Below are 27,108 nucleotides of genomic sequence, written 5' to 3' on the forward strand. Positions count from 1 at the left end.
AAGAGGAGGCAGTTAGAGTGTGTTGAAGTCGAGTAAAGAAAGACCATTTTTTCGGTGTTATTTTGTAATGAGGCTGCTTCTTTTCAGCCGACAACAAACAGTACAACGGTTAAATGGCCAAGACGTCGAAAAACTTGTTGGAATGGAAAGTCTCTCTTCAAAACGTTTGGCGTGGTTCTGCTGTGCTGGAGCCGGTCCCAGCGTTCATAATGGTTGACCTTGATGGGGCTGCGGGGCTGTGATGTGAAGCCGGGCTGGTCGGTCGGGGGAGGAGGAGGAGGAGGAGGAGGAGGAGGATCAACGCGACCAGGGGCGGATGGCTGCAACTACCAAGAGACAGAACTAGACGGAGTGTGTGTACAGGTTTATTTTTCTTTGAGCAATACAAGTGGAGCGAGTCATGTTCTCAGCCCGCCCCCCCCCCCCCCCCGTGGTGAAATGTACCACGGTCTCAGTCCAGCCGATACACTCTGGGCTGGTTGTTTCTTGAGGGCGTACGAGTGTTCTCCACGGACGGACACACAAAGGCTCTCTTCTGCTGCTCCAGCTGTGCATTAGGCTTCTGCCGCTATGCAGCGCCCCTTGTTCGGCTGCATAGTGTCTCTCTCTCACACACACACACACACGCACACACACACACACACACACACACACACACACACACACACACACACACACACACACACACACACACACACACACACACACACACACACACACTTTCATGTGCACGTCCACAGGCCCAAGCATGCACAGTGGGGAGGCAGCGGAGCTCAGAGTGGGTGCTCAATCTGCTTTTTGCTAAATGGTTTGCAGCACTGAAAGGGTGAGCTTTTCGATGAAAACGTTGGTTACACGCCATTTTGGGGATTGGCAAAATACGCAGTTTTTGTTTCTGACAGATTTGAAGATACGCATTCAGTGTATTTGGCTGGTTATGCTGACTGGAAAGTATTTAACAATGCGCTGTCCACTTCCATCTTTGAGTCCATTGAGAACCTGCGCACGCACGCACGCACGCACGCACGCACGCACGCACGCACGCACGCACACACACACACACACACACACACACACACACACACACACACACACACACACACACACACACACACACACACACACACACACACACACACACACACACACACACACACACACACACACACACACAGAGAGCCCGCCTGTGGGCCCAATGTGTGTGTGTTCAGCAGACTCATGTCCTGCGGTATGAGTTAAGGGAGCCTGTTCTGCTCTGACCCAAGATAAAGTAAGTTAGAGGTGAAGGCACAAAACTCGTATACCAAAAGTGTTTGGCTCATTTTAGACTTTTCCCCTTTCAGGCTGAACAACAACCTCAGGAGATCTGTTTATATGTTCGGAAAAAAGCCCTATTTGCGTTACCAAAGGGCAAGATGATGAACTTTGCAATGAGCTACTCATTCATGGGATGTGACTGCTGCCTGCGTGGCCACACTGAGAAGACTGCAGAACACAGAGAGAGTGGACATCAGCTGAATGTGCTGAAGGGCTCGGTTAAAATAAAGCACCACGCGTTTAGCGGGCAGTCCTAGACACTTGGAGCGAAGTGGAGGTGGGGAGGAAAAGATAATTGCAGGGAATGGTGGCCTGTTAGAATTGCGTTTCCAAGTAAGGGAATGCCAGATCCTGGGCAAAGGGGCGTGAGGTTTGAGTTGAAGGTTTGTACCCTGATGGTTCATGGTTGCCTTGTCCACCGATGCTGGGGTTGTTCAGCTAAGTCGTTATCAGGTGGACATAGATGATTGTTCCCATGGGTTTTTTCTTGTTGTAGATAACTCCAAGGATCTACCTTGTACTTTGTGCCCTCTCCTGTTATGTGGATGGGGATGGATGGTGCTGAATGGGTGGGTGGGTCAGGGGCCCTTCACCTGTGAGGACCGCTGGGGGCCTTCCAACAGCAGGGCCCTTATTATATGGCCAGGGCTGCCCTGCTCCCAGTGTGGCCCCTTCCCCGTCCCAGTGCCAACACACTGCACCCAGTGTGGCCCCTGCCCCGTCCCAGTGCCAACACACTGCTCCCAGTGTGGCCCCTGCCCCGTCCCAGTGCCAACACACTGCTCCCAGTGTGGCCCCTGCCCCGTCCCAGTGCCAACACACTGCTCCCAGTGTGGCCCCTGCCCCGTCCCAGTGCCAACACACTGCTCCCAGTGTGGCCCCTCATGCCCTACGCCAAGGCCACTCTCCATTTGTTAATTCATGTGTTGGCCTTTCCTCTGTATCTCCCCACCTCTCCCTCTCTGACCCCCCCGCCATGTTTCCATCTGTCAGACTCCTTCTTGCCAACCGAAATCCCGCTTTCGGTTTCCTCCCTGATTCAATCCGCTCTCAAATTATACAGCACTCTGAGGTAACCGACTTTCAGAATGTTCTTCTTGTTTTAATTGAACCCCAACTATGGGTTCATTCCAAGACCACCCGTAGTCTTTGAAGGAGGCTAGGATGTGTTGAGCACTATTCAGTGTCAAAGGAATACAACCCTAGGTTCTGCTGTGACCTATAACTCTTCATGATTAGAACGGGGATTAGCTCCCTGAACGGCATTCACCAAATGTGAACCACAAATGATAATGGCAGCACCAGATCCCGTTCTGCCCACTATTGCCTCTGGTTCTAGTTTCTCAGGGAGGTTCACTGTGGTAACGGCTCCCATGGGTTAAATGTTTACAAGTTATAGGTTTGGAGTATGCTATGAAGGCGTAGCAGGTGTTCCCCTGTAGATAGCCACCAGCCCGCCTCCTCCTGGCTTAGTGCTGACCGTGTGAACACCGCTCGTGTGAGGCAGGAGAGGGGAGGGGAGGAGAGGCGAGGAGGTTGGTGCTGCAGTCTCTGTGTTATCGGCGGTAGACCAGTAAACTAGGGATCGACCGATACAGATTTTTTAGGGCCGATACGATACCGATATTTTTTCATCAGCCTTAGCCGATACTCCGATACGCCGATACCGATATTTAGAGCCGATATTTAGAGCCGATACTGCTTTTGCTCCCTCAATCATAAAAATTACACTGATAACAAATGTTACAAGTCTCAATTTAAAAAAAGGAACATTTATTGAACTTCAATATGAAAAAACAATATTTAACAAATAGTAAAAACAGTTGAGGTAATACAAGTAAGAAAAATTAGATGAGCAATATTTAACAAATATTAAAAACAGGTGAGGTAGAACAAGTAAAAAAAAAAAAAAAAAAGCGGAAAAATATCGGCGAAAATCAGCCGCGAATCGGCCGATACCGATACACGTAAAAAACGCGAATATCGGCCGATAATATCGGTCGATCCCTGCAGTAAACCCAGACTGTTGATGACCATAGATCACGCGGATCCGAAGATTTATTAAGATATCAACATTACAGGTCACGACTTCAACTTTTTCGAACAAGGCTGAGATTAACAAGGCAAAGTCTATTTACACATGGGACAAATGGACATAAGACAAACATCCTTTGAGACGTAGCCAGTAAACGTCTTAATAGGCTAGGCAACTTTATTTATAAAGCACTTTCATACAAGAGGCATAGTTTAAAAAAAAAGCAATCTATTTAAGGTTTAGCAGAAATTTAAAGCAAAGATAAAAGCCTTCAATCTTGTTTTAAAATTGGTCAGAGTTGGGAGAAGTCCCAATCCTCAGGGAGTTTATTCCAGCTGTTTGTTGCATAGTAACTAAATAACTAAATACAATGCTAGAGAGATTGAAAAAGAAACCTGCTTCAAAGAGCTGTGTACTGATATATCTTAATTTCAACCAGGAGAGACTAGTATTCAAAGTGAACCCCAACATTTGGGCTATGAGAGCTATGAGAAATAGACGGGGTATGTTTTTTTCTGATTTAGCTTTAGCTACATACCCGCGTTTTCAGCCAGCTGAGAGCTTCTTCTCAGCTTTACTCCTCAGGCATTAACACTCTTGTGCATCTATCAGTATCTCTTCGTCCCAGCCCCTGGCTTGTTTGCAGTCAAGAGAATGATAATGAAACGAACGCTTGTTTGAGAATGGAAGAAATTGATATCAGTCATCATTCTTTTGCAAGATCAGGGGATCTTACAAAAGATTTTAGTCTCAGCATTGCTGCTGCAGACAGGACCCTGAACCCCGGGCCACGAGCCGCCGGCTCCCGGTTGACGGGACTGGGATGGCATTTGTAAAATGTTTCAGAGCTGATCCCCTGATCTTTCTTAAATAAGGGCGTGATTGTTGTACAGTAGAAGGCTCTGTGTTTCCCCATACCAAACACATTGGTTGCCTGGTCCTTTCCTCTTCTCTCAGTGCCCTTTTTCCAACGCTGGTCTTCTCCCAGTGCGTTCCCACCACCACTGGTCTTCTCCCAGTGCCCTGCCTCCACCACTGGACCACTGGGATCAAAGTGGAGCTGAACAACTTGGTTCTATTAAATTGAGTGGTTTGTTTTGCACCAAGCCATTGGGGACTCACTGTTGAATGTAAATGCAGTGGAATCCTCCAGCATCAAACCACATCTGTTGTATATTCTGTCCTACCCATATATCTGTGTTCTACATGAGCATCATACATTACGCTGTGGACGCCATTTCACTGTTGAAATGAATCTAACCATATTATGGGTTTGGGATATTGTGTGAAGATTCTTTTTTATGTCCATACATAATCTCAGCCCTGTTGATTCACATCGCAGGCCTGTTACACTGATCTGCTCGTAGACTCTAAAACAATTCATCAGTGTAATTATATCATTCTGTTAACTTCGGTTTCATGAGAATGGGAGGCCAGAGTTTGTTTTTATTAGATTTGTTTGCTGGTTAGAAAAGACTATGAGAAACAGTTTAGGCTTTACCCAGCGAGCCAGTATACTGATCACAGTTAGGCTGACGGCTGACTTTGGTGGTGGTGCTGGGGTTTGTGTATTGGTCCAAGTGATACTTTGTTATTGGGCTATTATCTCCCCTCTCTGTGGGGGGCGACTGGACGGTGGAGGAAGGCGGTGGGTGTGGTCTGAGTCTTCAGAGACCATTAAAGACTTGTTTGCTTATAGGCCACTGAAGTGAAGCCAGTATCCTGTACTCACTGTGTGTGTGTGTGTGTGTGTGTGTGTGTGTGTGTGTGTGTGTGTGTGTGTGTGTGTGTGTGTGTGTGTGTGTGTGTGTGTGTGTACACACTAGTGTCACTATAGAAGGGAGGCTCTGGGTACACTAGAGTTACTCTCACTATAGTCAGGGGAGGCTCTGGGTACACTAGAGTTACTCTCACTATAGTCAGGGGAGGCTCTGGGTACACTAGAGTTACTCTGGTCAGGGGAGGCTCTGGGTACACTAGAGTTACTCTCACTATAGTCAGGGGAGTCTCTGGGTACACTAGAGTTACTCTGGTCAGGGGAGGCTCTGAACTTAAGTGCAGCGTTGAGTGCGTAGTTGTTCAGAGGAGCAGTTCCAGGGAACGCTGCTACAACGTCCGTTCCCAACAGGCCCCGAAGAGAACTCGCTGGCGGGGGGACAGCTGAGGACCCGAGGGAGGGTAGGGTCCAGTGTGAAGATGAACGAGGGTTTCTGGATCAAGCTGCAGCCGCAGGGGGGCCCAGCGATGGCTTGTTGGCACCAGGCCGTTTGGAGCGGCACTGCACTAGTTTGACTCATAATCAAACCAGCATGATCTATTCCAATGTTCCTCCACACCCATCAAGGAAGAGAATGTTTCTGGAGTTCAAGTGTGGCATTAAGCTTTTCAGCCACTTATGATTACTGTAATCCAGTTTGATTTGGATTTGTTAAGCTTAAGGCGCATAGAGCAACATGCTAGTCCAGGTACGCTGGTGTTAGGGAGTGTCTTGGAGGGGGTGAATGAGGCGTCAGCAGCACTTGCCTGCGTGTGCCATCACAGCTTTGAATATTCGTTGGGTTCTCAAAACGAATATTTAAATATTTGGATGTGGAGAGAATGTAAGCTGGCACTGCATATCTTTCCCTACGTGAATCAGAATCAGGTTCATCAGTTGATTGTTTATCGCATTTGTAAATTATTTTAATAATGCAAAGAGCTGAACGGTTGAACCACATCAGCAGGTAGGACGTCTGCGTGGACGGGGAAGCTCTCACCCTCACTACTCAGAGTCCCACTGAGGTACAGCAGAGCGCCAGGGAACCTCAAAGTACCTGAACACACACCGCTTCCACGAGAACACAGGCAGGGGAGAAGGTTGGAACATCGAGCAAAGTTTAGATGAATTTGGGCTTCGGGATTGGGGCTGTTCCACCCAATGGAAAACAAACTGGTGCTGTTGGGTACGTACTGGGAGTGCCACCATGGAGAAATAGAGCTAAACTAAATTATTACAACCAGGTTAGTTGAACCCGTCTGTCTCTGTGGGTCTTGCAGATTCTCCCACTGATGTCAGAGGGCTAGCGGAGGTGAAGGTTAGTAGGATTCTAGTGTCCAAAAACAGTCCAGGGCCTCCTCCAGTCATCCATGGTGGGCTGTTCTCAGGGCTGCCTCCCCTCCCTAAAGAGATGTTTATTCGAACCCTGGGGTATCACTCGGATATTCAGTCCAAATGTGACCCAACCTTCTACCTGTGGTTCGCAAATATGTATAAACGTATATGCATGGACCCCTGATTCCAAAACCAACTTCGCGACAGGACCCCCTGATATATTTGCTCTCAGCAGCTATCTGGTCAGCTATTGGTCGGTCAGCTATTACGACCTATAAGCTGCTCCGGAAAATAATTTTGGTCGGTATAATCGGGACACAGGCCACAACTTCATTCTCGAACAATACGGTGATATGCGTGTGTTGTTGTCTATCAGTTGTTTGAGTCTTCTGCGTAGTCAATTTCAGAGAAAATGGGGTGAGATATCAGTGTATTTTTGGAGGGTTCTACACATCTTTAAAATGTTCTTGAGTAGTGTATAAATAAGTTGAATCAGCTTGACTACACTGTGTCTGGAGAGATGGCGCTAGTTCAGGAAAGCTCACTGACTGCTCTCCCTTTGCGATGTCCTCATTTGCACTCAGTTATAAATCTCCTCTCGGCATCATTGGTTTCAGCTTCAGGAGTTGTTTGGTTTAGTCTTCGATGTCTGAAGCCAAGACGTCGCTCTCCATCCCTGAGGTATCTGAGGCGCACTGGCAGCTCTTCGTCTACCTTTCTTCTTCCAGTAAACTCTGCCTGCTCAGAGTGTTGAAAACCACGGCCAGTCCTCCAGTTGTTAAAAACTGACCAGATTTAGAAGCACTGCGTCTCCATATAGCGCATTGCTGAGCCTGCTATGAACTTAACGTGAGAAGTATAGGGCCTAAAAAAAAATTTTGTTTGGTTCCGGTTTCCAACCGACCCCGTCAAATTATGTGCGACCCAAATTATTTTATGAGTTTTATAAAAAAAATAAATAAATAAAAAATAAAATAAAAATTAATGTAATTACGTTTTGGTACAGCACCTCTATAATTACGTTTTGGTACAGCACCTCTTCATTCTGTACAATGATGAGCGAATTTTCTCGTTTTTAAATGAAAACAACCTACCTATCATTCGCTGCCGCTGGAAAAAATAAAATAAAAAAATAAAATAAATTCCCTACCTACCCATGACCTCAACTGACAACCAACAGGAACCAAACTTTTTTTTTTTTTAGGCCCAGAGATGGCAAGTTAATGGAGTTATTTTTTCATCTATGTGAGGGAACTTTATTTAGCAAGCATGTCTTAATGGGAGTGTGGTGCCTTCTGAGTGCTAGCTCAACGAAGGGCCAAGAGCTTTATGACTGCACAATCTACTAATCTAAGTGGATCCAGTTGGTTTGCTTGCTTCCATGGCTAAAGCACACTGTGTTTGTTCGCTAATTAGTTTTATATTTGGTTAACCTTGGTAATTCTCAGAATAGTGAACCATAACACCCAGTGAAAAACTCGCCTTCCCCCTTGAACGGCTATTTCAAAGGGGGATGTACGGATTGGGGCGTGTTTTTGGACAAAGTAATTTTCTTTTGTTTTTCTCAGTACAGTACATTTGCTTGATACGGTTCCCATACGTTGGACCAATGCTCAGTCATCTAACTCCAACGTGAGAGGATGATTGTCCTTTTATCTGGAGCTGGGCATTTTCAAAAACGACCTTTCACAGGACAATACTCACACAAAGGCTTTACACTCAAGGTAATAGAGGGGCACAAGCTAGCTATCAACTGCTCTTCCTTCGTGTACTTTCCCATAGGGCTGGGTATTGCCAGGTACCTCACAATTAAATTAAATTTGATTCTTTAGGTCTTGATTCGATTCGATTTCGATTTGATATTGATCCAATTGCTTCGATATCGATTCAATAATGCGTGCAGATGACAAAAATACCTAAATATTATTTAGAATTAACCATTTCATTGTGCTTTAACTAGCAAAAAGGGAATACCATTGTATAGTATTGTTCCTGAGCTAAACTTGCAGCATAAAAGTAATAATCATAACATGGACAAATGTAAAAGGGCATGTAAATTGAGGCATACTCGCTTCTAGATTACAATGAGTGAGTAAGCTATTCTTTTTTTTTTCTTTTTTTTATGGATATAATCAATTTAAAAAAAAAAAATCTAAATTGAAATTGAATCGAGGAAAAATAAATTGCAGTGCATTGATGAATCGATACTTTTACCCAGCCCTTCCCATGTTGCTAGGCCAATTCAGTCTTTGCTCTCTTCCATTAATAGTGAGCCTACTGTAGGTTGCTACAGGGTTGGTCTTCACAGGGTTTGAGTCGTAGACCTCGTAGGGGTGAGGGATATCAGGTCATTCACCTGACCTATGATGCGGCTTACTTCTATTAAAACACAGCAAATATAAAACTTGAATTAAAAACCCAACCGGTACACTGTTATATCCAACTTAAATGACACTGGCCTATCGGTATGCCTAATGAAAAGGCTAATGGCTTGAGTTCTGCTTATTTAAGAGTACCAGCAGGATGTGGCTCCATTCAGGTCCTCACTTGACTACTCCTAATAGGGCTCAAACACCCTCAACCATTTACTTTCCATCTCAAAACTTAATTACCCACTTTAACACAGTCGGGTCAGTAGGAGGGCAGGGTCTTTGATGTTGTTCAAAGGATACTTTTTTATTTGTCCGTTTTGTTTTAAAGCACCCGATGTTGCAGGGTGGAGAATAACAAAAGTTGGGTGGTTTTCCGTGTATATGGAATAAATTAGGCATCAGCACAGATTTTTCCAAAGATGAGGTTTGGTTGTTGGTAAGTTGGCCGTTTGAGATCCCCTTGTGCCTGGCCCCTATTCAGTCACTACCAGGGGTTATGAAGAGGGAGGAAGGTACTCCTTGGTACTCGGACTGAGACCGGCTAGAGCACTGCTGCTCAAACCTTTTCTCATAGTGTGCCCCCTCTAAGATATATATTTTCAGCCGAGTACCCCCATTATATTGAGAGAAATAAATAAAATGACCATAAATAATGTATTGTGCATTCCTTTTGGAAGTGTAAACATTTAAATTTAAAGGTTGCAAATCTCTCACAATTTAGTGAGAAACATGGGCCTGTGCTTCATGCAACTGTTTGCTGATTTCTCTACACAAAAGAAGTACGACACCAGGGCAGGGTCAGAGCGTGAAGTGTTAATCCAATTCAAATATATTCTTCCTAATACTGACGACATTATGGGATTTCTGGATGAGCTTTCCTTCTCACCTTTTTCCTTTCTCCTTGTTTTCAGATTTACGTTTAAACCACTATCCCATCAATTTTCTATTGTCTAGCTTTCAGAATTGCTACTTTGTCAGGGTGAAAAATAAGTATAGCTTTTTCTTTTTAGAATTTCTGAGTACCCCCTGCAGAAATCCAAAGTACCCCCATTTCAGAATCACTGGACTAGAGCCTCGATGAGCAACAGGTCAGCACCATGAAAAGGGCTGACTTAACCTAAAGAAAGGTGTGTGTGGTGGTACTACACTTAAAGAAAGTGTGTGTGTGTGTGTGTGTGTGTGTGTGTGTGTGTGTGTGTGTGTGTGTGTGTGTGTGTGTGTGTGTGTGTGTGTGTGTGTGTGTGTGTGTTTGGGGGTGCTTGTGTTCGTGTGTGTTCCACCTAAAGGAAGGCTGTGTGGGTGGGGGGGGGGGGAACTCCACCTAAAGGAAGGTGTGTGTATGTGTGGTTCAAGGATCTACTAAATCACTGGCTGGTGGGCGTGTTTCTACCTTACAAAGTATACCCTTCAGTTGAGAGGACATAAAAAGGAGAAGTTGAAGCAGTTGACAGAAGAGTAAGTATTCATCCTGGTCTGGTCTGTACTCTCTATACTCTATCGTCTCTCAGTTGTAGCGGCCTGCCGATGTAATCCCAGGCTACATCAGTCAACACTTTGTGTCTCCTACGAGAGGTGAGTGTAAGATCAGTGCAGGTCCACTGAGGCCGGCCAGACGCAGACCGCTGAGACCAAGTTGGCCCCAGGGCAACACTGCGCCCACATGGTGGCCCTGAAGGGAAACTCTGCCATTACGTCCCCCATAACCAGAGGATCAGTAACTATTTAGATATAAATATAGATAGATGGATAGATATTATTATGATGGCAGTTGACGGTAGCCACCTCCCAGCCTGCTGCCAGGGTTCTGTTTCCTTGCTGGGCGTCTTCGTGGAGCATCCTCTGGCTCCAATGGGTAATGTGGTCGGCTCTGTCCTTATCTGCCCCGTATTGTCGCAGACTTGATGAGATGTGAAGTGCTCCCAGTGAAATAGCTGAATATTGTTGAGTGCACGTAAGCGCACACACACACGCACGCACACGCACACACAAACCTACACGCACGCACACGCACACACAAACCTACACGCACGCACACACACACGTTCACACACACACACACACACGTACAAACACACACACACACACGTACAAACACACACACACACACACGTATAAACACACACACGTACACACACGTGCACGCACATGCACGATGTCGACATGTATTCCCCTACTTTGACTCTAAAGAATCGGGGTTGAATTCGTTTGGATGGGTCTATTTATTTTTCCCCTCTTATTTGCCCGTCTCCTTGTATATTTAAAAGAGTACTGCAGTATCCTTAAAGCCCCTGCCTGTGTCCTGGGCTGGCCCCCCTCTCTCTCCAGGAGGACTCTGACCCAGAGCTCTGTCTGCTCACCAGTGGTACACACACTGTGCGTGTGCCTGCGCTACATTTGTAGTTCTTCTCCTCACAAACACGCCAATGTTTTTTCCCTTCCCTGAGCTGACGACGCCCCCCTCTGCATCAAAAGCCCTCGCTCGCTCCACAACCCTCCGTTTCCACCCATGAGAGAGAGAGAGAGAGAGAGAGAGAGAGGGAGAGAGGGGGAGAGAGAGAGAGGGGGAGAGAGAGAGAGAGAGACTCGAAGGTGGAGCCGAGCGAGGCTGTCCTGATCTGAACCCTTCAGCCACACAACAGCACTGCTGCCAAATGGGTAAGAGGGAGGGGCGTGTGTGTGGTTTGCTGCACACACTCATGGAAGGAGGGGCTTATGGATTTTCTGGCACTTTGCCACCGCTGTTTACTTCTGTAACGTCTCTGGCATTCCAACAGTTGCTCGCTTTCCCTCAGACAGCCTCCCTTTCTTTTATGTGTCCTCTTATGATCTCTCTCTCTCTCTCGCTCGCTCGCTCTCGCTCTCTGTGTCTGTCTCGCTTTCTCTGAATGCAATTAAAAAAGCTTTATTGGCATGAGAAATAAACATTCACATTGCCAAAGCGGGACTCGCTCTCTCCCTTTCTCTCTCTCTCTCTCCCTTTCTCTCTCTCTCCCTCCCTTGCTCTCTCTCTCCCTCTCTCTCTCTCTCTCTCCCTTTCTCTCTCTCTCTCTCCCTTGCTCTCTCTCGCTCTCGCTCTCGCTCTCGCTCTCCCTCTCCCTCTCTCTCTCTCTCTCTCTCTCTCTCTCTCTCTCTCTCTCTCTCTCTCTCTCTCTCTCTCTCTCTCTCTCTCTCTCTCTCTCTCTCTCTCTCTCTCTCTCTCTCTCTCTCTCTCCCTTTCTCTCTCTCTCCCCCCCCTCAGTGTGTGTTACTGCGGTGTGTTTGCTGGGCGGAGGTGTCCACGACTCTGTGAGCGTAACCCAACACTATGACCAGGGAAGGCCCCACCAAGCCTGACCCGTCCCCCCTGCATTCTGAGCTCCGGGCTCTCTCCGCCCTCAACGTGAGCAGAGCGTTGAGGGGGCGGAGCCTCATTGAGCCCTGGTTGGAGAGAAGGAGAACCTTTAATGTTTCCCCGGCATTTGAAAGACTGACTCCTTCCTAAAACGATGGTTAACCAAGCTGAGACCACCAGCGTTCATCAGGAGCTGATCCAAGGTACAAGCCTGGCACACGTCTGGCTCTGAGGGTAGGGTGATGCTGGTCGCTGGGTCATCGCCTCAGTCCGGCCAGCTCACATGATTGAGGGACATTTATGTCATTTGGGCTGCCGTTATTATCGTATGAATGCGTCTGCTCTGGCTCCTGCCATTGGTCGTCTGTCAGAGCTACAGTCCGAGCTCCTCCTGCACGGGACACCTTTCCTACTCTGACCTTTGTACATCTGCTACCAGACAAATAGTGTTTCCAATCAATTATCTGTCTCTCTGTCTCTCTGGTCTCTGTCTCATGGTCTGTCTGTCTCTGTCGCACTCCTCTCAGTGTCTCTGTCTCTCTCTTTCTCTATATTATTTTCTCTATCTCTCTATATATATTTATAGAATAATTCTGATAAATGTAATATCATTTGAAGTTATAGGAACATAGGGAATATTACAATATCTTACATCATGTAGACCTTACCGTTAATATTTTAGTATTTGTTTTGGGGGTGTGGCCCTGAGCAGCGGCCACGGTACCATGCGCTCTGTTTACAGTGGATGTATCGCAATGGCGAGGCACACACAGCCTTTAGCCGTGTTCTGTCAATATTCTAGAACACTCTGGGTGCTCCGGCGGGAGTCCTGGAACTCTATATCTAAATAATATCATATTATACATCAGGGGTGTCAAACATACGGCCCGCGGGCCGGAGATGATTTGATAGCACATTCCTGTGATGAGTTAGGATTTTTTTAAGGAAATAACCAAAATGCTGGTCAGCCAAAATAAAAAAGGAAGGAATTACACACTTGTCCTTGTTTCACCACAATTAAGAAGTTATCAAGGGTGGAATCCCCATTACCAAAGTGTCTTTGTCAAAAAGAAGAGAAGTGGAGAGTGCAGTTTTCCAGGAGAAATTGCCTGAGAATTATTTATACACAGAGGTGAATACAAAAGCAGTGTGCTTGGTATGTAATCAGCAAGTATCAGTGCTCAAAGAATATAGTATTCAGCGCCACTATGAGACTCTTCATAAAGAAAAATATCACCATTTGAAAGGACAACTAGGGAAAGAGGAGATAGACAATTTTTTAGCTGGTCTGAAGAAACAGCAGTCTACTTTTACTTTCAGCCGCAAGGTCAGTGATGCAGCATTGAAAGCCAGCTGCGTTATTGCTCACGAGATAGTGCGAGCATCCAAGTAATTTTCTGATGGTGTGTTCGTGGAAACATGCATGCTGAAGGCTGCAGAAGTTGTGTTCTCTGAAAAGCAATCTGCCTTTGCCAAATTGTCGAGGAACACTGTCGCAGATAGGGTAACAAAGCTCTCAGGAGACTTGGGTAGCCACAAGAATGACAAAATCAAGTAATTTATTGCTTTTTCGGTTGCAATTGATGAGAGAACTGATGTAACAGATATTGCTCAACTGGCCATATTTCTTCTAGGTACTGATGAGACTTTGACAATCACCAAGGAGTTCCTTGAGTTGGTGCCTATGAAGGACACTACAACAGCGAATGACATATTCAGCTCTCTCGTTGGAGCGCTGGACAAGGTCGGAGTGGACTGGTCCGCCATCAGTAGCCGTCAGCCTGGCTACAGATGGTGCACCATCAATGGTCGGGAGAAAGGCAGGCGTTGCGACAAAATTGCGAGAGAAAGTACAGACCGCAAATGGGACACAAGATTTTTGGGCATTTCACTGTATTTTGCATCAAGAAGCGTTGTGTTGCAAAACACTAAAAAGGGATCATGTTATGAGTGTGGTTTTAAAAACTGTACATTTCATCAGAGCGCGAGGTCTGAATCACCGTCAGTTTGACACTTTTCTCAGAGATGATGACATTCAGGCTGGCCTACCATACCACACTGAAGTACGGTGGTTAAGCCGAGGTGCCGTGCTCTAACGTTTCTTTGAGCTACGAGAGGTAATTGGACAGTTCATGGAGAAAAAGGGTAGCCCAGTGAAGGAACTTAAATGTCCGCAGTGGGTGCAGGATCTTGCCTTTATGGTGGATATTACACAGCACCTGAATAATCTTACCAAAATGTTGCAGGGCCGCAAAAAATAAATAAAGATTCAAGTTAAAACTGTCACTCTCGGAGACGCAGCTATCTAGCGGTGACACTGCTCATTTCCCATGTCTAACAGCTGTGCGTGCGACCGGACGTAATGCTGATATGGATCAATACAAAGACAAGATAACAGGATTGCTGCAGGAGTTCGAGCGGAGGCTTCAGGTCTTCAGTGAACTAGAGAAGGAATTTGCAGTTTTTCGCTCGCCATTTACAGTCAAGCCTTCTGACATGCCAGCTGACATCAAACTCGAGATGATTGACGTTCAGTGCGATACCAATACGAAGGACAAATTTGCGTCGGTGGACTTGGAAACATTTTGACAATATCTCTTGCCAGGGTACCACAAATTAACATCCCTGGCTGCAAAGGTTTTATCCATGTTTGGGACTACCTATCTTTGTGCACAGGTGTTCTCTGTAATGAACCTAAATAAAACAAAGCACCGCTCAAGGTTAACCAACACACACTTGAATGACATTGTGAAATGTGCTGCTACTCAGGATTTGGCACCTGATATCGATGCACTCGTAAAGGCTAAAAGATTCCAAATTTCAGGAGCCAGCAGCAGCAAATAGACTGCAGTGAGAAAAAAAAGTTAATCAGCAAGTAGGCCTGGGCCTAATTCTTGTGATGCTCTTTCAGAAATGTTTGCACTCTGATGAATACAGATCTTTGAACATAAGTTTACTCAGGTTTCATGTTAAAAGACAATGAATATTGTGCAGTATATCATACTCAGCTTCAGTAGCCTACAAAACAGTTTTATCTGATGTAGCCTAATCTCATTGCTCATGCAGTGCTATAACTTTGTTTGTTTATTTTATTTATATGTGCACATTTACATTTTCAAGGCAGTATGATAGCTTTCTTCATAGCTCCCACTGGAGTTTGTTTAGTGTGGTGAGTTGGTTCAGGTGTTTAGATGTAAAAATGTATTCACTCAACTCTCAAAATTAACCAGTTGTTAATGAATGTGAAATGCATTTTATTTCAATTCCATTGGCCTATCTGTGAATAAATGTGTTGTGCTAATATAGATCCTTGTGGTGCTCGCATGGTCGTAGCTCATTGTCTCATTTTGGGGCCAAATTCTCTTGGCTGGCAAGGCAGAGAAAGGGGAGGTGGCATCTCCCCTTATGACGATATACGGGGAAAATTCCAAAACGGCGCATCTGAGCTTCGTTTTTTCAAAGGCAGAGCAGAATGCCTAGTGCTCGTTTTTACATCCAATGGAATTTCTAGCTACTGGGGGAGCATAGGCAGGCTAGGGGAACTCATATTAATGTAAAAAAAAAAAAGGGACATTTCCACACCATGGGATCTTTAAGCAACAAAAAGGTATTTGTTAACCATATAGCCTCAACAGCAACATCTACCTTCTCAAAGTCCTCTGGTCAGGGTTCCTACTTTTAGTTAGTCGATCAGAACCATAAAGACTGAAGGCTGTTTCTTTAATAACACCACCCGAGCACCACCGTGAGGGTGGAGTTAAACCCATAACACCACATGAGCACCACCATTGGGGTGGTGTTAAACCCTTGACACCACAACACCGCTCATGTGGTGTTATTGGTCAATATTAGGTGCTGGCCCACCCAAAGACTTTAAAGAGGGCCAAGAATAACCTACTAGTTTAGCTATGAGTAATCTGTTACCATGGAAACTAAATAATAGCTGTTATATATATTTGTATGCATCTTCTTAACCTAACTTTCTCCCTTCGGAGACACACACACAGTCTCCACTGTGTGTGTGTGTGTGTGTGTGTGTGTGTGTGTGTGTGTGTGTGTGTGTGTGTTTGTGTGTGTGCGTGTGTCTCTGTGTCTGTCTGTCTGTCTCTTTGTATTGTATGCATTTAGGGATGTCCGATATTGGCTTTTTTGCCGATATCCGATATGCGATATTGTCCAACTCTAAATGTTCGATTTCGATATCAGCCGATACCGATGTCGATATTTGGGTTATTTTTCCTCAAACCTAATTTAGGTAACATTACATATCTCCTGTTGTGGAATTAACACAACATGCTTAATGTTATTGTGATGCCCCACTGGATGCATTCTTGAATGCAACAAGGCTTTCCAAATGTTAACATTGTCTGTGCAAAATAAGAAAAATACTTCAACTTAATTTAAGGGAAAAGTGCCATGTTTATTTTTATTTTTTTAATGGTCTCAGACAACAGTTTGGATTACACTCTCCCTGAGATAATCTTGACAATGCCCACAACAAATAGGGCAAACTTGACTTCACAAATGATAAAACATTGTACCTTAACAACTATGTGCAACATAGCAGTATGTTTCTTTAACTAAAACTCAATAACCTTAATTGAATAAATGCACAAATATGAGTCAATTACAATGTGCACTGTACTGCACAATTTTGAAAACATTTATTTGAGCTATAAATAAAAAAATAATAATAATAATAAAAAAAAAAAATCGGTTTTAAGGCAAAAAAAATCCGATACCGATATTGACAGATATTACATTTTTATGCTAATATCGGGCCGATAATATCGGTGGGCCGATAATATCGGACATCTCTATATGCATTGTATGTATGTATATTTATAAAGGGAATGGCCTTTTTGCATTCTTCAACCGAAATTTAGATTTTGACAGAAATGGTCATTGAAGGGTGATGGTCTCAGCTTATTATGCAAAGGATGGATTCAAAGAGACTTAAGCCCGGGGACAGGACAACGGGCCATTAGAGCGCCCATTGTTCCCAGTAGTGAGACAGAGGGCCCGGCCTGCCACTGGGTCATTCACAAGCCTAGCGCTCTCCTGGTACTGGGCCAGTGAGCCGTTTGGGGGGCTGGTGTTTGTGCTCACTTCTTTAAGCCTGGGCTCTGCACTCATTTGTTTGACCTTGACATGACTTCAGTCGATCTGCGGCTTTATTTATTTCTCTACGTTTGGCAGCACTAGCTCTTGGATGTCGGTCAGAAGGTGGTTGGTAATTTATTCCAGAACCCTCCTGGAAACCGTTTCCTGAATATGGCTGAACAGGGGCTGCTTCTGGGTCGGCCCACATTAAGCCTGGAACACACGGGCCCAACCGTTGGCCATCTGTAACATTAGGGAGACTCGGACGAGTTCGGGAACAAATCTGCTTGGTGTGTTTAGCTGTGATGGAAGCTATTGGAACCGTGCGGACGGTGTCTAGTCCAATTCAACTTACAGAGTCTGAAAGCGTTGACGGTTTGAGGATTGGAGCCATTGGATACTCTGATTGTGTAGTGGCGAATCATCGCGGTGTGTGGGAGGGCCGGAAGTGACGATGGTAAACAAACCACTGAAACAGTGATGGCAGAGTTAAAAACTACATTTTTGGGATATTTCTACAAATGTCTCGAAGCCATGGCTGCATGGGCTTAAAAAAGTGAGGAACAGTTTATTGCAGTGTTGGAAGATAATCTGTGGTCTGCACTCCGTTCCGTCATTTCCTTTTTTTCCTGTTTTGGATTACTGGCACGAGACTAGCACCACCCGATTTTAAGGAGACTTATTGCATCTCACGCTAGCGCAGAACTTGTACACTACTGTGTAGTTGGCAATAGTCTTTGCGGTGTGTTTCAATGCAGCTTCTCTGCCGAATGGGTCAGACGAGAGTCAACGGCGTGGTCGGTTGAAGGCAGTTGTGCGTTTGTTTGAGTCTTGGCGGTGTGTGGGCCCCTTTTAATGTCAGCCCACCTTAAGGCTGCTGGAGCATGTGGTGCACTTCCTGCTTGCCCCTCCCTCTCGTTGTTGTTGTTGTTGGGCGGACGTTTAGCTTTCCCCTCAAACCATTTTACAAGGAGATCCAGAAGCCCCAATTCTAGGGTCTATCACTGAGCCCCAGTGGAGGTCTATCACTAAGCCCCAGTGGAGGTCTATCACTGAGCCCCAGTGGAGGTCTATCACTAAGCCCCAGTGGAGGTCTATCACTGAGCCCCAGTGGAGGACTATCACTAAGCCCCAGTGGAGGACTATCACTGAGCCCCAGTGGAGGTGTATCACTAAGCCCCATTGGAGGTCTATCACTGAGCCCCAGTGGAGGTGTATCACTAAGCCCCAGTGGAGGTCTATCACTGAGCCCCAGTGGAGGTCTATGGCTCGCTGTGTTCACTCTGGGCTCTGTGTGTTTCCTAGGTGCCTCTCCCTGCGAGCTCTGCGGCTCCACAACGCTGTCAGACTTCACCACTTCCTCTGGTAAGGCGCACACACACACACACACACACACACACGCATTTAATTCTTTATTTGAATCCACCAATCACATTACAAGAGACAAGATTCAAATATTTCAGAGATAAGATAAGTCATTGTTCAAGGGTACAAAAAAAATCTCCTGCGCCACACTGCCAGGCTGCCTACCACTGCTGATAGGGAGCAGAACTTTGCTAATTGTTTAGATTTTCTGCTGGAGAGCCCAGCCAGCCTTAACACACACACACACACACACACACACACACACACACACACACACACACACACACACACACACACACACACACACACACACACACACACACACACTCGAGGAAATATGTTAATGGCTCCAAATGAAGAGTCCTGAGGAAGCCCCTGGTCTGGGGTTAGCTTGGAGTGCAGTCGAGGCCTGTCGGTTGCACCAGCAGAACGTAAAGCCGATCATAAGTTCGGGTGTAAAGTCCGCCTTAATCCTACGCTCGACGTAGCTAGTGTCAAACTAAAGGTGTTCTAAATTTTGGTTGCACCACCATAACTTAAGTTGTAACGTTACTAGTAGTGCATAAATTGTACCAGTGTCGCTTTTAACACCAATAACTTCAAGCCAATCATTGACAGCTAACAATGTAAACAGGAAATACCAGCAAGTTTCCACCTTATCCGAGTGAAGACGCCAGACATGGGGGACTCGAGTCACATGACTTGACTCGAGTCAGACTCGAGTCGCAAATTTGAGGACTTGAGACTTGCTTGACTAACACTGATAAAAGACTCGACTTGACTTTGACTTGGGCTTCATGACTTGAGACTTGACTTAGACTTGAGACAGATGACTCGAAATGACTTTTCTAAAGTTATAGATTATAGGTTTGATATGTGATTTGCGATACGCCAGCAGATTTTGAAAAGACGCAACTCAAATGGTCCTACCCCCTCTCCTTCAACGCTGACTCTGACTCCACCCATTCCAAGTACATGGACGCGCAATCACACAAGAGCGCGAACACAGATGCGCGAGAGTGGGCCAGGGCATGCTAGCTAGGTTGGAGTTTAGGGTTGTATTCTAGCGCTAGGTCCAAATGTGGATTAGCTAGTAAACTAGCTCCAGTAGCTACCGCAGGATAACAACAAACAGAAGCTTGCTCTGGGTCACGAGCTTTGAGTACGTGCACATGCACGAAGAGGTCACGCGCGGGGGGAGGGGGAGTGCAGTACGACCGTTTAATTGACGTACTTACTGTCCAATGCCACTCTGTGTTTCTGAAAATCATTGGCTGGAGTTTTTCGAGCCCTGCCCGTTCCACAGATGATTAACTTGTTTAATTTTCATGTCAGTAGGCTACTTCTAACTCAGTGGTTTTAAGTGTATTTTTGTTCAAGGTGGAGGTACGAGTTATAGCAGTCCCTGCATCAAGTGCACCTGTTGAACGTGTGTTCAGCCATGGTGGGGTGATAATGTGACCACAGAACTCAGTGACAAAGTACTGTCAAATATTTTTTTTTGCAAATGCAATGCATTGTAAGTCGATGTATGTTGCGAGGCAGCAAGATTGCTACCAGCTTTCAGGCTTGTGTATTACTATTTCCCCTTCCTACAGTATGTGTATGTGATATTACTTTTGAAATATTCTTTTTTTTCATGTCTGATGCCATGTGTTGCAAATAATATTCTACAACAGGTAGGGAGATTGAGTGATGACTTGAACTGTTGTCGTATACAGCTACCTAGAGGTTATATTTGATTCTGTTCATAGGTTGGAGGTAATGATCATAAAAAACATTTTCAAACTATGCACATAATGGTTTTGGAATGTTTTGAATAGTTTGAGGTATTGTTAAGACATTGTTATTGTTAATGTTGAAATAAAATGAAACACTCTCTTTACCGATTTTTAAATGTGGAAACTGGGTTAGATCATCAGATTTTTGTATGACTTGACTTGTGACTTGCTTGACCTGAGCAATGACTTGACTTGTGACTTGCTTGATTCTCACCACAGTGACTTGGGACTTACTTGAGACTTGAAGGTTATGACTTGAGACTTGCTTGTGACTTGCACATGAATGACTTACCCCCACCTCTGGAAGACGCGTTGGCACCCAAATGAGAGGGCAAACAAAAATTCTCTAAAATTTGCTTGGACGGTATAGGCGTGAGGTTAAGCTATTTGATGGCGGATTTTATTATAAATAAATATATAAAATATTCCGCCCGGCAAAACCGAAATCGCGCATATAATTCAACATCATCATAATAAAGAAATGGATCGATACGGTCACGGACAATCCGTTCCTGGTGCAAACAGCGTTGAAACTCCTCTTCCCATTGCTCAAAACGAATAGCCATCTTTACCCTGCCTTAGTGTTGAAATCATTTTACGTTTTTTTCTTTTAACGGTTCTTTATCGTTAGTATGGAACTTAAACCAGCTAGAGGGGAGGTGTAAAAGATAAGTTATAACTTAGTGTTACGTTGAAACTATTTGCTTGGTGCAGCTGCTATTTTTTTAGTAGAGTGTAAAGTCGAACGTTTGGGTGATTTACGTTCAACGTAGCCTAAGTGGGACCTTACGTTCTGCTGGTGCAACCAGCTGCTGGTGGGCAGACGATCGATAAAACCAGGTTAACATTTGTCAAAACAAGGAGTGAAGGCCAACATATAAAGGTCTACTTCTATTAGTTGTACTTTAGTAGTGCTCCAAAGGTTGGGCACATGTAGGCACGCACGTGCGCACACAAAGTGCTAACACATTCAAACTAAATAAGCAGCTGCTACATCCCAACAGGTCACCCAGTTCCTCATGTTTTTGTTGTTTGCTGCCAATCTTGCATAAATCCTGCAGGATCATCCAGTCAGCGTCTCATCTTGGACTCTTCTGTGTGTGGCTCTGGTCTCCCAGCAGACCCACAGACCCCAGAGCAGAACTGAAGGCAACAATGAAGCTACTGCTTCATTGTTGCCTTGGATTCAGGGGAATATATATATATATATATATTAGAGCTGTCAGTTAAACGCGTTATTAACGGCGTTAACGCAAACCAAATTTAACGGCGTTAATTTTTTTATCGCGCGATTAACGCAATTATTTTATACAAAAAAAAAAAAAAAATTTTTTTTTTGGCTCAAAACAAAGAAGCAGTAGCCTGACTGCTATGTTCAAATGACATTTGTTCAAAGCAGTCGTTTAATTGCACTATAGGCTCTTTTTTTGTATCGTCCTGTTTTGATCAGTGTATACGCCAATGTTGTTATCAATAAAAAATCATTTGCACAAGGCAAGCCGATGCACTTCACCATGTTGATAAGATAATTAAAATTATAAGAATTATGGGACAAAAAAATCAAGGGATATTTAGCATAGAAAAATAATTTGCGATTAATCGCGATTAATTAGAGTTAACTATGACATTAATGCGATTAATCACGATTAAATATTTTAACGATTAATCACGATTAAATATTTTAATCGCTTGACAGCTCTAATATATATATATATATATATATATATTAGAGCTGTCAAGCGATTAAAATATTTAATCGTGATTAATCGTGATAAAATATTTAATCGTGATTAAATATTTTAATCGCTAGAGCTGTCAAGCGATTAAAATATTTAATCGTGATTAATCGCATTAATGTCACAGTTAACTCTAATTAATCGCGATTAATCACAAATTATTTTTCTATGCTAAATATCCCTTGATTTTTTTGTCCCATAATTCTTATAATTTTAATTATCTTATCAACATGGTGAAGTGCATCGGCTTGCCTTGTGCAAATGATTTTTTATTGATAACAACATTGGCGTATACACTGATCAAAACAGGACGATACAAAAAAAGAGCCTATAGTGCAATTAAACGACTGCTTTGAACAAATGTCATTTGAACATAGCAGTCAGGCTACTGCTTCTTTGTTTTGAGCCAAAAAAAAAATTTTTTTTTTTTTTTTGTATAAAATAATTGCGTTAATCGCGCGATAAAAAAATTAACGCCGTTAAATTTGGTTTGCGTTATTTGGTTTGCGTTAACGTCGTTAATAACGCGTTTAACTGACAGCTCTAATATATATACTGTATATATATATACATACATACATACATACATACATACATACATACATACATACATACATACATACATACATGCATACATAGCAGCCACACAGCGGTGGGACTGGGGAGGCTTCAGGGTTGTCCTAGACGGGGCCCTGCCCCTCAGAGACGGCCCACAGACCATGGCTCTGAATAGCCCCCCCCTGTATCCTGTAGCGGCCTGTAGTTACACGAGGAGCCGCCAGGTTGGAAATGACAGACGTCATGCTGGCGTCGGCTGTAAAGGCAGAGTCACCACAACATCTCCAAATAGCTGCGCAGCTAGGGCTGCTGCTGTGAAGCGGCACTAAGTGGGGCTCATCAGCGCCCGTGTGTTTGAGGAGCTCTCTGCGTTCCTCTGCATCGCGGCACAGCGGCCCGCGTCCGCATCAGGTTCACTCAGATGCTTCCAGGCTCTCAGCTTTCTGCTGTAAAGAGCCGGGGACCATCCAGACAGCTCCACCACTCAAAGACCCCCCCCCCCCCCCCCCCCCCACACACACACACACACACACACACATAGACACACACACACACACACACACAGACACACAGACACACACACACAGAGACACACACACACACACACACATAGACACACACACACACACACACACACACAGACACACACACACACAGAGACACACACACACACACACACACACACACACACACACACACACAGACACACAGACACACACACACACACAGAGTCACACACACAGAGAGAGAGAAACTGGAGAGACCAGCTGGCAAATATCTATAAACAGTTCAAAGTATTTAGTTCAGGCACACCTTGTCTAAAGTATCTGTTGATAAGGGCCTGTTGACATGGGATGGATTCAAGGACTGTTTTGATACAGCTTGGATCTTTTATCCTCAGAATAGGCCTTTTCCCCAATTCTGTTACGTAATGATGTTGATCAAGGAAAGGAAAGGCTGCTAATCCTGTCTTAAAGGGACGGTCCCAACCACCACCACCACCACCACTGAAGGCTGCTAACCCTGTCTTAAAGGGACGGTCACCACCACTACCACTTAAAGGTTGTATCAACGATGTTGGTAGACGTCACTTCTGTTGGTATTTGAAGCGAGATCCCAAACAGACAGAGCCAGCTCGTCCCTCCCTTCCGTGTTTCCACTGGCATGTGTGGCCTGCATTCCCCCTCTGACAGTCACATGCAATGTGACTGATTTATTCAAAAATAACTCACCTTTGGTGCGATCTGGTCATGTCAGTCCGTATCTGTGATTAAATCGCTGATCGTAGCCCCCTACATCTCCACTTTGTTACCGTACATTACCCAGAATAGGCGCAAGAGCATTACACTGCCGTATATGACACTAGATCGAAGATCCAAGTCTGAAAAAAGATCTGAATTTGGCAGACACTTGCATGTCTAAGATGGAAAGTATCCTAACTTTAATGGAAAGAAAACCTGTCCACTATCTTGGTGCTGTGAAGTGTTCAGAAACAGGGCTGTATGGATGTCCAGGCTTCACTACAAGTCATGGGCTCAGGAAACTCAGAACGGCCAATAGCAGCCAGGTCGTGGCATGCGTTTGACCACTATAGGGCTATTTGTATTTGTATTTGCATCTTATCTTGCGAAGCACTGTTCGAAGCTTTGCTCCTTTAAATCCAGATTAGGAGCAGGACCAATGCTCCCTTTAAGAGCCAAGTTATGGATGACAGACATAACAGCCCTTTGCCAGGATCCGTGATGGATATGGAATGTTCCGACAGATTCCCAACCGTTCCCAGTTCCCAGTGGTCCATCTGGCGAATGGGGATAACCTGGGAAGAGGGTACAAACCAATCTCAAATAAAAAGGTCAGGCGTTAATGATTCAAACGATGGCTGACACTTTGGGGGCAGTAATGAGCAGGTCTCTACTGAAGTAGGATTCACACAACAACAACACAAGCTCCAGAAGGTTCTGATGGGTCTCATTGGCCCCCTTTGATGACATCCTCTCTCTCAAAGAAGCAAAGTCTATTTGTCCCAGTGGGAAAATATATAAACATAGAGAAAACCGGTAAGAATCCCTCCTTTCGAGGCAAGCTAATGCAGTAGTTACATCAAAATAACCCTATCCGGAAAGTAAATAATAGGTGAAAAAAGATTGGTTGTTTGATTGAATAACCAATCAGGAGACTGAGGCCCCGTCCACACAAAGCCGATTTCATGGCGAAACCGCAAGGTCTTGTACGGTTCGGCCTTCCGTCCACACAAAGCCGGCGAATCCGCTGACCGAAACCGCAAACTTCTGAAACCACCCTCGGAGGTGGTTTCAAATCTACGCGGTTTCGTTTTGGATTCGTGTGGACGCCTGAAACCGACTGAAACCGTAAACCATGACGTCATCGCCCCACCCCTCGACCCTCTAGCCAATGACTGTTAAGCCCGCGGAGTCTCAGAACTCACAACAACAAGGATTTCTGTAGCAGAAGCAGCGCCCCTTATGGGCCTTGAATGTGTACTACAGCGTTTCTACAGATCTACCCGGTTTCGCTTGACTCCGTCTTTACGGAGATACTGCGAAACCGGATAGATCGAAACCGTAACGGTTTCGGCTTCGTGTGGACGGGGCCTGAGTAGCATGTGGGGCTGCTTCCTCTGACTGGGGGGGGGGCAGGGAAGACTTTGTAGACTGGTTCCTTGTCAAAGTAACTGGTCTTGGCCTAGCAGAGCAGCACCGCTCACGGCCTCCTGTCTGGTGGAGGGTGAGGTTCAGCCTCTCCTCTCTGGTGGAGGGTGAGGTTCAGCTTCTCCTCTCTGGTGGAGGGTGAGGTTCAGCTTCTCCTCTCTGGTGGAGGGTGAGGTTCAGCCTCTCCTCTCTGGTGGAGGGTGAGGTTCAGCCTCTCCTCTCTGGTGGAGGGTGAGGTTCAGCCTCTCCTCTCTGGTGGAGGGTGAGGTTCAGCCTCTCCTCTCCTCTCTGGTGGAGGGTGAGGTTCAGCCTCCTCTCCTCTCTGGTGGAGGGTGAGGTTTAGCCTCTCCTCCTCTCTGGTGGAGGGTGAGGTTCAGCCTCTCCTCTCCTCTCTGGTGGAGGGTGAGGTTCAGCCTCTCCTCTCCTCTCTGGTGGAGGGTGAGGTTCAGCCTCTCCTCTCCTCTGGTGGAGGGTGAGGTTCAGCCTCTCCTCTCCTCTCTGGTGGAGGGTGAGGTTCAGCCTCTCCTCTCCTCTCTGGTGGAGGGTGAGGTTCAGCCTATCCTCTCTGGTGGAGGGTGAGGTTCAGCCTCTCCTCTCTGGTGGAGGGTGAGGTTCAGCCTCTCCTCTCCTCTCTGGTGGAGGGTGAAGTCCAGCCTCTCTTGGCCAAAAGTAAGACCTTTTCTTGCCTTGTTCTGAAACTTTTTTATAAATGTTCTCCAAACCTTTTGTCATCTCTTATGGTTGAATCCTGAGTTTGAAAGAGGAAGTTTGCCAGGGAATTATTAGTAATTTTTCGAGAACTCTTGAAACATTATTATTCCAATTATGGTCAATTAGTCTCGGATGTTTCACACAATGAGGTTTGTGTCCTTGAAAAGGAATGCGGCCTACGTTGTCATGAGATCAGTCTGTGGGCCATATGCTCTGTGCTATGTCTGTGCTTGTGCGTGCCTGTCTACGCCTCTTTTCTGATGTGCAATGCAAAATCTGTTTCCCTTCTATCACCCCAAAACTGTTGTGATGACAGAATGGGATCATGAGGACACAGGCTGCTGTAGGTAAGATGGGATGTGTGAAACACACACCTGGGATAGACAGACATGATGGACCAATGAGGGAAGAGATGCTCTGATGGGGCAGAAGAGAGCAGGGATAGGACACGACTCCACTTTGGCACATGCAAAGGCACAATGAACAAAGAACAGATGTTCTCACCACTAGCTGACTAGCTGAAATTATACTCAAGCAATAGCTGTTAAAGTTAGCTGCAACACTTCAAACGATATAGATGGCTGAGGGCCTGAATTCAATATTAGGGGGCTTTAATGGGAAAGGCCAAACTGTCACATTACATAAATGATGCTCCATTAAATATTGTAACGTTCATTAGTATGAAAGTAAGATCCTTTCTATAGATGATATAATATGCATATTTTGTTTCCCATCATATTATCCCTGAAGATGTGGACCTTCATTTCCCTCAAGTGTTTCAACGAAATCAATGGAATTGAATAAGTTTCATTCAGCCAGTTTCGTTTCATGTCTCGCCATCGGTTTGATGCCCTGCCATCTTTCAAGTTGCGCCGAAGCATTCAGTTACAATGCCTTATAGTTTCTGTAATCTCACAAACCTTTTGGGTGTTTTCAAAGGCAGCTCCCTTGCAGACTGCAGGCCGTGTTTCAGTTGCGCCTCTCAAGGCCGCAGTACATGGAGAGCAGGCAGGGAGACCCCTAGAGGATACAAATACAT

General features: G+C 45.2%; 1 protein-coding gene across 5 annotated transcripts in view; it reads left to right on the plus strand.

Moving 5' to 3' along the window:
• Positions 1-27,108, plus strand: part of thrb (thyroid hormone receptor beta) — a 59,387-nt gene that overhangs the window by 14,239 nt on the left and 18,040 nt on the right. For 2 of the 5 annotated variants that reach the window (XR_003974558.1, XM_030347295.1), the window contains exons 1-2: positions 12,117-12,349; positions 18,555-18,614. The exons of 1 other annotated variant lie outside the window; for it this stretch is intronic. Coding sequence is in view for 2 of the 4 variants with exons in the window: in XM_030347295.1 (XP_030203155.1) it covers positions 12,301-12,349; positions 18,555-18,614 (109 nt within the window). In the remaining 2 variants the exon portion in view is untranslated. Of the gene's footprint in view, positions 1-11,405; positions 11,471-12,116; positions 12,350-18,554; positions 18,615-27,108 lie in introns of those variants that run through there. 2 more of the 5 variants (XM_030347296.1, XM_030347297.1) reach the window with 2 other exon arrangements.

The sequence above is a fragment of the Gadus morhua genome, chromosome 22 (assembly GCF_902167405.1).
Source record: "Gadus morhua chromosome 22, gadMor3.0, whole genome shotgun sequence".
In the NCBI taxonomy this organism is placed as follows: Eukaryota; Metazoa; Chordata; class Actinopteri; order Gadiformes; family Gadidae; genus Gadus; species Gadus morhua.